The following is a 15,165-nucleotide window of genomic DNA, read 5'->3' as shown; positions in this document are numbered from 1 at the left end:
TCTGATCCAGCCACCAGTAGTATTAATCAGGAAGCAAACCCAATGCCAAACCAAAGCCAACCTACAGCTGTAATCCATAAAGTTGTGGCAAATTTCAATCCCAAGTGACATTTTGTTCAATGATTGTCGCCTCACCTTCTCATATGTCCCTACTGTGCCTGGGACCGTACCTGGATATTTTGGAACACAGGGACCTTCAATTGTGTTTCCTAGCTCTTAGCCATCATTACTGAAATAAGAGCTTTCAAACCTCATCCCTTCAATGAGTAGGGTGGCCATGAGGATAAACCTGTATTTGAAAGTGTCCTGTATGTGAAAGACTATCTGGCCCAAGATAAAGAAGCAAAAAAAGGGAGAGCAGAGGCCTTCAATTTGCCCAGATACTTTTAACACCGGGACAGCAGGTCATGGTGAGATGTGTATCTATTTAAATCACAATAATAACTTCTAAATTTGCATCAGTTCATATAAAATTAACATATGAAAGCTGCATGGAAATCTCTTTTTGGTGATGCTAACTTACCAGTGAAATGTACAAGTTGTTTCCAGGCTTCAGTGCACCTCACTTGGGTGGGAAGATGTGAAAATTTTATTTCAAGGTACCGGTATTTGGAGAAGCATCGAGAACAGGAAACACAGGGACTCGTTGACACATGGAGTGCAGAAAAAGCATACAGTAGAGGTTGCGAGTGCAACAGTGGATGTGAGAGTGGGTAGAGGAAGAAGAGTGAGTGACCCACTGGGAAATGTCTTTCTCTAGATACAGCTTTCAATGCTTGGCAAAATCTTTTACTTGGGAAGACAATGGGGTAGTTTGCAAGATCTTGACTTTATAAAACAAGATATGAATGAGTTCCTCACCCTGCACATTAAGGCCCTTTGCACGAAGAAGGAAGCCTATAACAAACCAGTTTCCCATTTGGTCCAAATCAAGAAACTATGGCTACAATGTTCAGAACAATCCAGAATCTTAAATTGGTTTCAAACTATGGTTTAATGGCCTGCCTTGTTCTGAAGTTGTTAACCACAGTTTCCCAGCTCATACAAAATAGTAAACTGTGGCTAATGGAAGACTTTCTGTTTTGCTTCCTAGTACTGTGAAGCAGCTTATATCTTGGCTTGTTAAGCCAAAATATTATTACTGTAATGAAGTCACTCTGATATCTGAAGTGGTATAGTCTAGAGCTCTACTGTATGTTCTGCATGTTTGAGTCAGCTCTGAGTCACAGTACAGATCTAGAATTGAGACATGCAGCCCCCAGAATATTTCAAAATTACTGTCATAGGAAGAATTAATTGACATTCATTGAGCAGGTTCAAGCAAAGATACTGTGAGTCATATTAGTTCTTGCACTTTGAAGAAATGGATTTACGACAGCCAAATTAATAAATTTTAAAGGGTTGTGATATTTTAATAACCTATTTGACAGAAATTTTTATTATGTATTAATAGTGCAAATGTTAACTTGCTTAAATGAGCGAGTGATAGCCATAACCAAAAGGTCTGTCAAGATAAAGCAGATTATTACCAATTTTCTTCAAGAGTAGATGACTTAGTGTGCCATGACAGTCAATTACTGCCTTCTCTCATAATTCAATGAAACAACATTATTTGCTTTGTCTTCCGGGTTCTCCTAAAAGTCATTTAAATAATAATAGAAACAACAATGTCATTGTGATCTTCTAGATAATCCACAGAAAAAGTTTGAGTTTTACAAAGTCACAATGTAGCTGAGGTTTTTTACAAAGTCACAATGTAGCTGAGGTTTTTTACAAAGTCACAATGTAGCTGAGGTTTTTTAAATCAAGTAGTATGGTTTAAATAACTAAATAAACAACTAAATATTATGAACACAAATAACGCTGCTAATGTAATAGTAACTGCCTATGATAACAATACTCCTAGTAGATGGGGATAACCAACAGCCATTACAATGAGAGTGTATATTTGGGATTGGTACTCATATCTTGTTCCCTTGTGTATATAAGCCATATTGCACTTTACTGTGGATGGGAAGTCCAGACCATAGCTGTCAACTTTTCCCTTTCCTTGCGAGAAATCCTATTCGGAATAAGGGAATTTCCCTTTTAAAAAGGGAAACGTTGACAGCTATGGACCAGACCTTTGCCAGGAATAGCACAGTAAGTCACCCCACCTTCCTAGTTCCTCCCCTTCGTCCAGTGCATCTATGGCTACCTGAGGACAGGACATACACAATGGAGCAGAAATTATTCCTCCCTCCTTCTAGCATGAGGTAGGAATCCTAGGAAGAAGCCTACTTTGCCACCCTAATAATAATAATAATTTATTTCTTGTATCCTAACCATCTGACTGGGTTGCCCCAGCCACTCTGGGCGGCTTCCAACAAAGCATCATCATCATCATCATTTTATTTATACCCCGGCCTTCTAGCTCAGTTTCCACAGTAGCTTTGGGCGGCTTACAGCATAAAAGAGCAGTATGATCAAAAATCCCCCACTGATCATATTGCCTATGTATTATGTCTACGATTGACCTTTGTAATGGTTCTAGGGGTGGCTCGTGTGTAAACCAGCACCACACCTGGCTGGGTTGCCTGAGTGAACGTTTTCTGTCCAGACAGCCACTCGCCCATGGCTGTCTCAATCGCTGGCAGAATCCGTCAGTGGACGTTTCTTGAACTTCTTCCAGCAAAGAAGCTCTTTGACGCCTAGTCGCCGCCTACTCTCCCTGCGCGGAAGCCTTCTGCGCAAGGAGGGTGTGGGCAGCGGAGGACCCCTACTCTCCCCGCTGGTTCCCGGCAAGGAGTCATGGAACCGCCTCGCCGCTTCCCCCATCTGCCCCCCTTCTCCACTGGTGCTACGCTGATTCTCTTCCCCAGAAGATGGGCTGCCTCTCCCCCTCCCGGGGTGCTCTCTGGAGTCCCTCTCGAGCCCGCTCTCTCCCTCCGGCCCTGATGGCAGTTCCCTGGCAACCTTTTTACACCAAATATATCTGTAGAATAAAGTAAAAACTTAAAAGATTAGGGCTTTTCTGGAAGAAATGTAAAAGAACGCTAGACTCTCCTCTCGAAGACAAAGAATAGCATTTGAATGGCTTGGAGCTCTATCAAGTAGTAGCTGGGAAACAGGCCAAAAGAGTCACTTTCTGTCTCACTCTCTGAGTCATCTAAGAAAAAGGGCCAAGAATCCAGAGGGATCATTTGATCAAGCTAGATATGGAAAGGAAGAAGACAACATGGAGTGAGCCATCAGGATGTAAGGGCCCTCTGAGTCCAATAACAAAGCACGCTGCAAGAGATTTATAGGATTGGGAGTCCATCACAAGTTCAACCCTGGCATGTCAAGTGCTGAGAGAGATATGCCTGTTTGTGATCAGTATGCATCCAACTAGCCTTACTGTGCTAGATAGTGACGTATTTTATTGATTTTCTTCTTGTAAACGTGCTATGCTATACTGTGCTCAAACGTCAAAAAATTGACGGGGGGGGGGGGAGAGGTAATTATCTAGGATAGTCCATCGTCTCCCAATCACTGAATCACCCCTTTCCCTATATTCTTTGTTCCATAAGCCTTTCCTACTCACCCAGCTCCTACAATCCTTGTCTCCTTTTCACTTTTCCCCCTGAAGTGTTGGCACACCTGCATTCCTACTATCATATTATCTATACAAATGGTCAAGGATTTGCCCTCCTTCCTCTTGGAAGCTGCAACAGGATCCACTACCCATCCTTTAGAAAAGCATGAATCTTGTCTGCTTATAGACACAACATGATAAATTGCTTAAATCTCTCGAGTGCGCTCCATGTTCCCTTCCTTCATGAAAGATGCTTACACTCCCCAGTCAGAGAAAGACTGATCAATGCAATTCTTCAAATTAGCTCTCATAACATGTATTGGCATTCTGATGAAATTATCGCTACACGAGGAAGAAGTGGAGCTCCTTTCCTCGACCATTAATAAGTTAAACAACATCACTCCTACTGCGGATTCTTGGATCCTCCTGAAAACTCCATCCTAGAAATTGCCTATCTATTCATTTTTGGTGAAAAACGTTATTAATTTAGACTAAGTTCACAACAGATCCTACACATTCCTTACTAGGAAAAATGGGAATAACTTGACTCTTTATTACAAAAGGGCGAAGTAAAAATAATTATTTTTCATTTTTATTGTATTTGTCCAGGGGCAGAGGGAAGAGATCAGATCATCAGGCAAAATCAATCAGAAATATCTGCTGTGTTTTGGAACACACCACTAATCATTTTACGTGGGAAAGCTATGCTGCTTATTACAAGCATGTCACTTTGGGATAACCATCCCTGAACAATGTATGGCAGTGTGTGCCTTCAGCGACTCAGGCATGGACCTGCTAACCTGTAGGCCCCCTAACCTGGAAAAAAACAGGACATGCAAGCTGATAATTCTCTTAGGTAGCATCTGATTTTCCTGGATACTCCATGCAAAGTGGAAATGAAAGCACTGTTTAGGGCAGTAAGCTCTCTACTGACTTGGAACCCAGCCAAGAGTGCCCATAGTTGTCATCCTTTGGAATTGCATACTAATATCAAGATGCTGGAAGATGGCACATTTGAGATTTTCACTAACTTACAGTGAAGTTGCATAGATGGGGGAAGTAACAATTAAGAGTGCTTTTAAAAAAACAACAACATGCATTTGCTGCACCATGTTTAAGGAGGTGCTTGTGACTGAACTTTAACAGCACAATGGAGAACGGGAAACACAACTGAACATATATTCTTCAGAGCATGTGATATTCAGGCTTACAGATCATAACTGCAAATTGCATGGAATACCATGGTAAGCCAATTAAAGTAATGGGATACACTATATGGTTCCCTGAGGTTGCTTGGAAATTCCAACTGGCAGATCTTATAGAGAGTGTATGCAGCTCAACAGCAATCCATCAAAGTTTTACTCTAGTAAAAGAGGAAGGCAATTTGGCCTGATTTTCATTGCACAATGAGACTTGCTTTTGTTAGGTATGGAATCAATATTCACATGCAGCTCTGAGCCACAATACATCATTTTAGGATTTGCAGTGGATTCTTTTAGAATCATATTGCTAGGTTTCTGGTTCAGCCCATGCCATTGCCTATTGGTCCATTTGGATGCATCAAAAAACCACAGCATGACTTGTTTAACACTCTGAATCTGAGCCGACTCATTAACCCTAATTTGTTTCTTTATTAACCCCTTCTCATAGATTATAAATGCAATTTACAATAAAAGCATATATAAAAACGAATGCAGCTACATAGCACATGGCTGTGCATTTGTTGTTATAGGGGAAAGTAGGCATATTTAAAATATATGTACCTGTATTTTAGATATTATTGAATATTATCATGGTGCGTTATATAGAAACTAACATAATTCTTGTCCTTTAATCTGTATATGTGGAAGATATTTTTCTGTAGCAATGCAGAAAAAAGGTTGTTTAGTCATGTGGCGTTCCCTTCTTTGGCATTCTGATTTAATTAATGAAGTAGGGACAATGTGTGGCTAACTTTTTAAAAATGCTAAAAATTTGCTGTTTAAAAAAAATGTTTACATCTTAATAGCTGCTCTTAGCTTTGCTGAGCGTCCTCTTGGATTGTCTTTAATATCCTTAGCTTGGGGGGTGACCACTTTCTTCTGTATTGAGGTCCATCTTGAGTTAGAAGTTCCACTGGACAATTCATCCTCCTCCTTGTTCTCTGAAGAATTCTTCTCCACTTGCCTGATCTTCTGCCTGACACTGAGATTGAATTTTTCTGATATATCTATTCCATGAAGAAACCGCTTGATGATACGATCTTCTAACGAATGGAAAGAAATTGCTACAAGTCGCCCCCCTGGTTTTAGAAACTTCTCGGCTGCCTTTAGCCCTGCAAATAGTTCGTGCAGCTCATTGTTGACAAATATGCGCAAGGCTTGGAACGTTTTGGTAGCAACATGCGTTGGTCTGTGAAGCAAGTCTTTTCGAGCATACAAAGCTGCGTCTGGGAAAGCACCTGTTATGATTAAAAGAGAATGAATTAAATGACTACTCTTCAGTAGCAATGAACTCCCAAATGATCCTTCTCTACTCCCCTTTATTTTTACTCTTAGCTATATTAGTGCTAGAATTTGTAAATGCTGATATTTAATGGTACTTTTCAACATTTTAGAAGTCTCGTGGCCAGAAGTTAGCAGCCTCTGAATCCCGCAGGTTAATCAAATGTCTTTGGCCAATATAAAAATGCCATCCTTATTTCCATCTTTTCTAATCAATGTTAGCGTTACTGGGGCAAACGGAGAGGTGGTCAGAACTGTGAAGATTTTTTTTTGGGGGGGGGGATTTTCTTAATATATAGAATTAGGAGATATACTAATAACTTTACTTATTCCCACATAGCAATGTCAATAAATAATCATCGACATCAAAATGTTTTTCTTATATTTCTATACATACATGAGTTAGAAGGACCTAATTCAATATTTTTTGGCCTCATCAGGCTGTTAGGCAGCCTCCTCTGTCCTATCTGGCATCCTACAGAGTCTATTCAGTGTCAGCTGATGTTCAAGTTTTCTTATGTATAAATATGGAGAATTGATATCACAATCTATTCGTAAGTGAAATATAAACAGATGTTCTGTTTGCATACAAATATCCCCCCCTAAATGCTGCCACATTTATCTTTGTTCATCTTTAAACTATCACTTGCTTCCCATCATCATGGTTCAATTGACAAAATATCAGGTATTTTGTCTAAACTGACAAGTATGGTAACATTTTCAAAATCTAGATTCAGGTAGGTAGCCGTGTTGGTCTGACACAGTCAAAATAAATTTAAAAAATAAAAAACATTATCCAATAGCACCTTAGAGACGAACTAGGTTTGTTCTGGGTATAAGCTTTCGTGTGCATGCACACGTCTTCAGATACACTGAAACAGAAGTCACCAGACCCTTATATATAGTGGGAGGGTGGGGTGGGGTTTTTCTCAGAAGGGTAGTAGGAGATGGGTGATTGACTCAATGGGTATGGTAAACCTGTGGACGACTGTTAAGGACTGCAATTAGTCCAACAGGAAAAAGCAAGGGATAGTATGCAGATGACTAAACACTGCTTCAGCATGTGCAGTGAGACAAGAATCCAATATCTCTATTCAGACCAGGTCATTCGTCAACAGGTGTGCATGCACACGAAGGCTTATACCCAGAACAAACTTAAGTTGGTCTCTAAGGTGCTACTGGACAATTTTTAAATTTTCAATATCTGTGAGGCAAAAGATTTAGGACCCATATTGCATCAGGCTGTGGCAATCCAAGTTTTTGCACTGCAATAGTGTATTAATTTCAATAATAATAATGCCATGTTTGGATGTAAGAGAAAACATAGCAAGTACTCCCTGCTAGCACTCCCTGCTCTTCTCACTGCTATTCATCTAATTCCAGTTGCTGCAACATTTGAATCTGCTTCCTACATTGTTCTGCCACATTGCCTGTTAAGCATCCACACTGGCGCCTCACATCTTTGGAACCAGCAGGGCTGCAGCATGGCTGCTTGAGATGCAGTCTAACCAACCCATAATGGAAGCAGACTTGAGTATCACTGCAGCTGTAAAGCCACAATCCCGCAGAAACCATTTCCAATGGCAGCCATGAATCTGAAATAATGTTTAAATTGGTTAAAGGAGCTATAAAATGATGTCCCTTGATCCATGGGTTACGTATTCACCAAAGGTGGTGGCTGTAATCCAGCAGAGCAAATGAACCACATCTGCACAAACAGAGGGATTGCTTTCTTCTTCTTTTTTGGCAAAGCAACCCATCCCACCCACCACATCACACACCACTTTGAAATCAGGGGAATGATGGATCTTCAGTCACTCTGCCTTCCAGACTATCCTCTCTGCCCCTTTGGCTCCACAGAACGGATCCTAGGCATTTACATGAAAGCATGTATTGTCATCTTACACTTGCCTACAAGTTAAAAGCAAATGGAAGAATCATCTAGGAACTTTTTTTTTTGGTTAACACATATTATTTATGATCTTGGATGTATTTATGGCATCCAGTCTCTTATTTTATGTACTTGGATAGAATAAAGAAACAGACAAAAGGAAAATTCAGCACACTGTGTATAGAAGGCCGACACCTGAGCCAAGCAAAGAGATCTGGGAAAAAAGATATATGGCAAGACATATGTCTCCTTATGTCCAATAAATCTAAAAATATACCTTCATTTATAGGTTAAATCCTTCATCTTAATGAAAAAAGCAATTCTTCCATATACTGTAAAGCTCACTGTGGTAAGCACTTAAATGAGTAACTATAAACAGTATCAGTGTGGTCAATGCTCTTACGGTATTCTTTGATAAAGATGAAACAATGTGCTTAAAACCTGAATACGAAGGGAAATCTCTCCTTTGTGCACATCCCTTGTTCCTTAAGAAGAAAATTGTGAAGTTATGCCCTCACAAGCAAGGAACCACTTATGGGTCTCTCTCTACTTGTGGCCTCCCTAGAAACATCCAGCTGACTACTCATGTAAACTACTCATGTAAACAGAATACTAAACTAGATGGATCTTTGTTTTGATCCATCAGGGGTCTTATGCATTTTGCCTGGCTTGGCAATTCCCATAGGGAAGAAATTGCTTCCTCTCACCTCCTCTGGGGCAGCCTAGTTAACATCAAACCTATCCATTCTTAAGGAAATCAGCCCTGAGTGCTCACTGGAAGGACAGATCCTGAAGCTGAGGCTCCAATACTTTGGCTACATCATGAGAAGAGAAGATTCCCTGGAAAAGACCCTGGTGATGGGAAAGATTGAGGGCACAAGGAGAAGGGGACGACAGAGGACGAGATGGTTGGACAGTGTTCTTGAAGCTACTAACATGAGTTTGACCAAGCTGCAGGAGGCAGTGGAAGACAGGAGTGCCTGGTGTGCTCTGGTCCATGGGCTCACAAAGAGTTGGACGTGACTAAATGACTAAACAATAACAACAAAGTTAACAAAGTTAACATTACCTCTTATCAAGAACATAATCAGTATTGAATTTCATCTGCCTTTAAATTTGAATTACTGAACTGGCAGGTCCAACAACAGATAAAACATCTACAAGGAAAGAACATGCTCTATATCTTGGATCCAGAATAGCTGTTCTACAAATGGTTGTCACTGAAGCTTTTTCGCAGCTAATTGAGCAATGCATGCCCCATGGTGGTCTGCAGAGCTGATGGGGATGACATCTAGATTAGCCACCCTGAGCAAGCAAATGAAAAGGTACAATTTATTCTTATGAACGAACAGAGTGACTGTGGCAGAAAGCCCATGAAAAATTAGATCTTTCTCAGGTAGTCATCTGGACCATCAAGGACGAGATGATGACCACTCGGTGGCTTGCTGTTACCAATCTACCAGGCATTTAGTGGACTGAACTGCTCATGCTTGTTTCAACTTAAACACCAGAGCTTAGGAAGAGTCCATAGAAGTACCTTTCACATTGTCTTGTTTAGTTTTGTTGGATATTTCTCAATATTTATGTAGCCTGGGGAGGTATACAAAAGAAGATGATCATGTGCATACTCAACCCTTGTCCTTCCAAGTTTTCATGAACAGCTAGAGGCAGATTAGCTGAGTGAGTGGAAGGGTGCTTAATGATGTGGTTCCTGTAAACTTAAAACAGGCTTCTTCAAACACTTTTGAAGCAGCTCCCTCTTGGTTCTACCATGTAGGATAAATTCCAGTTGGACTCAAACATTCCATCCCTGAGAAAGGTGCTCAGGTTTTAGGAGGCCTTTCTATATTTTCTATATTTAGGCCTTTCAGTTCTAGATGTGGATTTTCTGTTTCTATTTCTATTTTCTATTTAGGCCTAATATTGGAATGGAAACAGCCCCAGTCTCAATGACTGATGACCTTTGCCAAGAAGTACATACCTATCAGTTGTACTAGATCTGTCAGCAGCTTTAAATACCATGATATCCATCTGAATTGCTTAGCAAAAGTGGGATTTTGCTTTAAAATATTGATTACATTTTGATCCCGGACAGTTGACTGCAAAAGGTGGTGGTGGGAGAACTCTTCTCAACACATTACCCATTGGCCTCTGGCTTCTCCTCAGGTTCCATCTTACATGAAACCATTCAGAGATTTAGAGAAAAGTGTCACCAATATGCAGATGATGCACAGTTCTCTCTTCTTTCCATCTATAGATACTATTGCCATTGTAAATAAGTGCCCGGGACAGTAATGGACTGGATATGGGCTACCAAACTGAAGCCTAGACAAGACAGGTCTCATGGGTCCATAAGACTGTTGATCCATGATTTAATTAGTGTTCATTGGGATTTTACTTCCCTTAAGAACACAAAATGTTCTCAATGGGATGCTTTTGCTCACCTTAGGTTGCTGCACCAAATATTCCCGTTCCTGGAGATTGTAGATTGGCTATGGGAATATCTTTCTTAGTTACATCATATCTAGACTACTGGAATGCAGCCTATCTAGGTTGCCTTTGAAAAAATATCCATAAACTTATAACTGGTTCAGAATATGATGGCCGCATTTGTTAATGGGAGCTACCTATCACAAGCATCTGCACTGGCTTCTAGTTTGTTTCGGTCCCCAATTCAAAATTCTATTAATGACCTGTAAAGCCATGTTATGATTTGGGCCAGTATATCTGAAGAACTACTTTTTCTTATATGAACCTACTTGCTTTATTATGATCATCATCATAGGTTCTCATATCCTATACATATTATCCTTCTGACTGTGACCAGGGAGACCTCATTGTAGTCATGCCAAGGTTCCAGAATTCCCTTCCTAGGAAACCTTGTCTTGGCATTTTGGTGGCTGGCAAAGATCATCCTTCTTAGAAAAGCCTCTGGCTAAGATGCTTTTTATGCTACAAAGATGTAGTGTCGGTTGTAATCATCATCATCTGCTGCTGCTTTTACAAGGACGTTTTTATAGATTATGCTTTAGCTCACTGTTTTATGCCCCTTAAGTTTTGTAATGTTTGCTTAATGTTTCATTGTTTTAATAATGATGTTGTAAGCTGTCTTGACTATTCTTAGGAAAAGTAGGTACAAAAAATTTAAATAAATATGTTTATCTCTGCTGGGGTCTGCCAGGAGAAAAAACAACAGAAAGAATTTAGTAGTGTATTCCTTCTATCCTCTTTTAATTGGACTAGCCCAGCCAGGAAGAGATGTATGTTATTCCATTCTTAATCATTTAAACGGAGGAACATTTGTGGATCCGGGGGGTGGGGGGAATCCATCATGTTCTGACCTTTCCACAAAAAAGAATTGCCAATGGAAGAAAAATCTTGCTTGGTAACAGGCTTTACTACGGATAATAATAGAACAAAATTTGTATGGGAAGCATGCAAAATAGATTTCATTCATAAAAAAAAACATGCTTCTGGCAAGATGAATGATTTAAAATCCCAAGGAGAGAAATTATCCTTTTTTAGTTTTGGGATACCCTGATGTTGCTTACACTATTGAAAATCTAATAGATTCACATGTTAAAATGCATTGAAACTTTAAGCTTCAGAATGAAATTAGCAACGTGCAGTGCCTGCCAATGGGCAGCATTCAAGTCCCCTGTGAGACAGAGTGTGTGGCAGACTTCAAAAATTAATTCTGAGCGGGCACCTGTTTACAGGAATTTCCTGTTGGATCTGAATCACATTTAATAAGTTTCAATGACGCAGCTTATGTCCTTTTGTCTAGGCTTTCTTAATAAATGTGGATGTATATCATATATCCATCTGAAACTCAAGCAATATTACATATTTCAAGACATTAGTTAAGTGTCTGTGAACTTGGATAGATCTGGATAAACTAGATTTACCTACCAAGATTCTTTTTAATTGCCTTTTTGGCCCATAAACTTATGTTCTCATCAAGAGAATCTTAAAGGCTTACATAATCTTACATGTCTATGAACAAGTCACAAATCTAAATGAAAGCAAGTGGAAAAAAGTCACGAAAGCTATCAGGTAACAAGGAACACCAGCCACCAAAAGGAAAGATCAGAAGGAGGGAATAACAGGACCAGTCCTACCATTAGGCGGAGTGAGAGAATTGCCTCAGGCAGCAGTTACTAGGGGGAAATGGTGGTTGCCCGCCACCCTCTGGTCACTCCTCCTGAGCCCCCTGGCCATTTCCCTCTGTCACTGTGGCATCATACACCCCTAAACTAGCCTGCTGCACTCAGATATACTGGCAGACATATTTCATTGTCAGAAGTGAAGTAAGATTCAACTGCTAGTCCAGTCAGCTTCTGTACATGGAATGGCCCTGGGGAAGAATACAATAGGTACACTGAGATGTCCAAACTTTTTGTATCATTAGACAACACCTAGACGTTAGCAGATGTATCAGGGCTCATGACTACGACTTGCGAATGAGTAAGATAAAAGACTGTGTCACTAGTCCAGCACAGTAGTTTAGTAGTGACTACTACCCATCTTATATAATCTGACTAATGCTTACAAAGGGACGACCTTCCCTTCCACAGGAACAAAGAAAAACAAAATGCAAAACAACTGAGCAATAGCAATAAAGATAAAGAAATCCTGGAGGGCTTGCAGTGCTGAGATTTCTGACTTTGTAAAAGGCCCATCTGCCCTTGTTTTCGGTGTAGGTTTGGAGTGCTGCCACACCTCGCCCGTACTGTACTGCCCAAAGTGGCGGCAGCACCACACAGACAGAGGGGGCCTGGCAACTCATAACATCTGGGATTGACTACTAGCATGCACTGTATAGGGGGCTGCTCCTGAAGACCTGTCAGAGCCTTCAGTTGATTCAAAAATAAAAATGCATCTGCTCGGCAGCGGAGTGGCATGGGTTATGTGAAACAATCTCGTCCCAATTCTGAAATGACGTCAATGAATTCCTGTGTGTTTTGAGTGCAATTCAGAGTGCTGGTGTTTACCTAGATAGCCCTATATTTGGGAGAGAGATTTCTCAAGGCCTGTTTGTGCACTGAATGTACAGTGGTACCTCGGGTTACATGCACTTCAGGTTACATACGCTTCAGGTTACAGACTCCCCTAACCCAGAAATATTACCTCGGGGTAAGAACTTTGCTTCAGGATGAGAACAGAAATTGTGGTCCGGCGGCGCGGCAGCAGCAGGAGGTCCCACTAGCTAAAGTGGTGCTTCAGGTTAAGAACCATTTCAGGTTAAGAACGGACCTCCGGAACGAATAAAGTACTTAACCCGAGATACCACTGTATATGGTAGGATTCTTCACTGGGTCCTCCTGCTTGGGGAGTAACTGGAATGCTCCCTCCCTTCCTTCACAATGCCTGATGCCTACAGCCCTTACTTCTCAGGGACAGGTAAAAACTTTTATCCAACCAGGCATTTTATAATTCTGTATACAGTTGTATCTTGGTTGTCAAACACCCTGGAACTCAGACGTTTTGGCTCCCAAACGCTGCAAACCCAGAAGTGATTGTTCTGGTTTGCAAATGTTCTTTTGGAACCCTAACGTCCAGTGGGGCCAATAAGAAGCTGCAATTTGGTTTCCGAACGTTTTGGAAGTTGAACGGACTTCCGGAGCAGATTCTGTTCGACTTCCAAGGTATGACTGTATGTGTGCATGGGTTTCTACTGTCATTTTTTCAAAGCCACTTCAAACAATTCTGAAAAGGTGTCGTACAAATCTATTTAATAATAATACACAGCAACAGCACAGGTCTTTCCATTAGTCCTTTGAATGTAAAGCTGAGTTAAAGTTTTACAAGAGAGTTTGCTTCATGTATAAGCACAGAATCAAGTATTAAAAGTTTAAGGGACAAGTCACCTCCTATTCTGCGACAAATGATCAACCAGCAGATGGCAATGTCCATTCTTCAGTAGCTTTGGATTGCTCAAGTTCCTATAGTCTCTGCACCTTGACAGCCAATAAAAGGTTTACTCTAGGCATCATCCCTGCCATTTCATCACAGCTAGCTCCTCAGACCATTGTTGGGGCAAACATAACCCATCAAGGGCAACTGTAAAGGTATTTGTCTGGACAGGTACTTTGTGCTCTGAGAATGCAGGGTTGCTGACTGGGAAGAGGAAATGTACTTTATGTATTACATTTATATTTCAATGCAAAACCTTTAGAATGCCCTCAGTGTAAAGTGGCATATATCCAAAGTATTTTGCAAATGGCCCTTGCTCTGTATTGTCCTGCCCCAGGGATGATGAAAATGTTTTAGCTATCTGGCCAAAAAGTTTGATCTTATGCTGGTGGAACTTTTTCCTGCTTCTTTGCAGAGAATTTATTTATATTGACAATTTATATACTGCTGAACTACAGTTGTCACTAAGTGGTGTACTCAGTACAGACAAAAAATAAATTAAAACTATAAAATCGCAATACAGTTAAAATGCCTACTGGAATAAAAAAATAGGCACTTGAAGTTCAACAGGATGAGGCCCATAATACCTGAATGCACAGCTCCTAATGGGTACCAGTTGTGCATTTGAGCCATCGGAGACCACTAACAATGACTCCTCCAAAGACCTTAATGACCAGGCAGAATAACATATCAAAGGGGAGAGGTAAATGTTACAGTTTACCAGGATGGTTTGAACACATTACAATTGAAATTTATGAAGTCTCTATGGCCATTCCTTAAACGGTGGATGAGTTATAGTAAGGGTAGCACTGCAAACATGGCCCCTGTAAAATTTAAGAGGTCTTTTACTGAATCTTGTGAATCATTGTTCTTGCTGTATCAGAGTTGTCACAGTCATGTAACTGTGGACTTAGGGAAAGGCTTAAAGGCAATCTATACCGTCTGACAGATCATCTATACCAAGCATCCTCAAAATTTAACAATTCTAATTACTCACTTTGGTTTGCTCACTGCAATGTGTAACCTTCCAGATAAAACTGTATTGACCACCTGATAGAAACTACAGCGAAGAACTTCTATCCTGGGATACAAACACAAAACAGCTTTCTCTACGAGCCAAAGGGCAGTGGCATACCGTTGGCACCTTCACTTACAAGAACCTGAACTAGCACAGGTGAGAAAGTTACTGCCAGAAACCCTAGAAAGCTGTTGCCAGTCAGTGTAGACTGGGCTTGATGGATCAATGGTCTGATTCAGTAAAAAGCAGCTTTATATATTCATTCACAACACTCCTAGGAACATGATGATGGCTGTATTTA

The 15,165-nt window shown here is 40.6% G+C and overlaps 1 protein-coding gene across 3 annotated transcripts in view; it reads right to left on the bottom strand.

Annotated features, from left to right (window-relative positions):
• Positions 1 to 4,137: 4,137 nt before the first annotated feature.
• METTL15 (methyltransferase 15, mitochondrial 12S rRNA N4-cytidine) overlaps positions 4,138 to 15,165 on the bottom strand; it is an 84,854-nt gene continuing 73,826 nt past the window's right edge. For all 3 annotated transcript variants that reach the window (XM_083751928.1, XM_083751930.1, XM_083751929.1), the window contains one exon: positions 4,138 to 5,996. In XM_083751928.1, the coding sequence (XP_083608054.1) occupies positions 5,551 to 5,996 (446 nt within the window). In that variant the 3' untranslated portion in view covers positions 4,138 to 5,550. The remainder of the gene's footprint in view (positions 5,997 to 15,165) is intronic.

This window comes from Podarcis gaigeae, assembly GCF_964106915.1.
Source record: "Podarcis gaigeae genome assembly, chromosome: 1".
Lineage (NCBI taxonomy): Eukaryota > Metazoa > Chordata > Lepidosauria > Squamata > Lacertidae > Podarcis > Podarcis gaigeae.
This window is presented reverse-complemented; position numbering and strand designations above follow the sequence as displayed.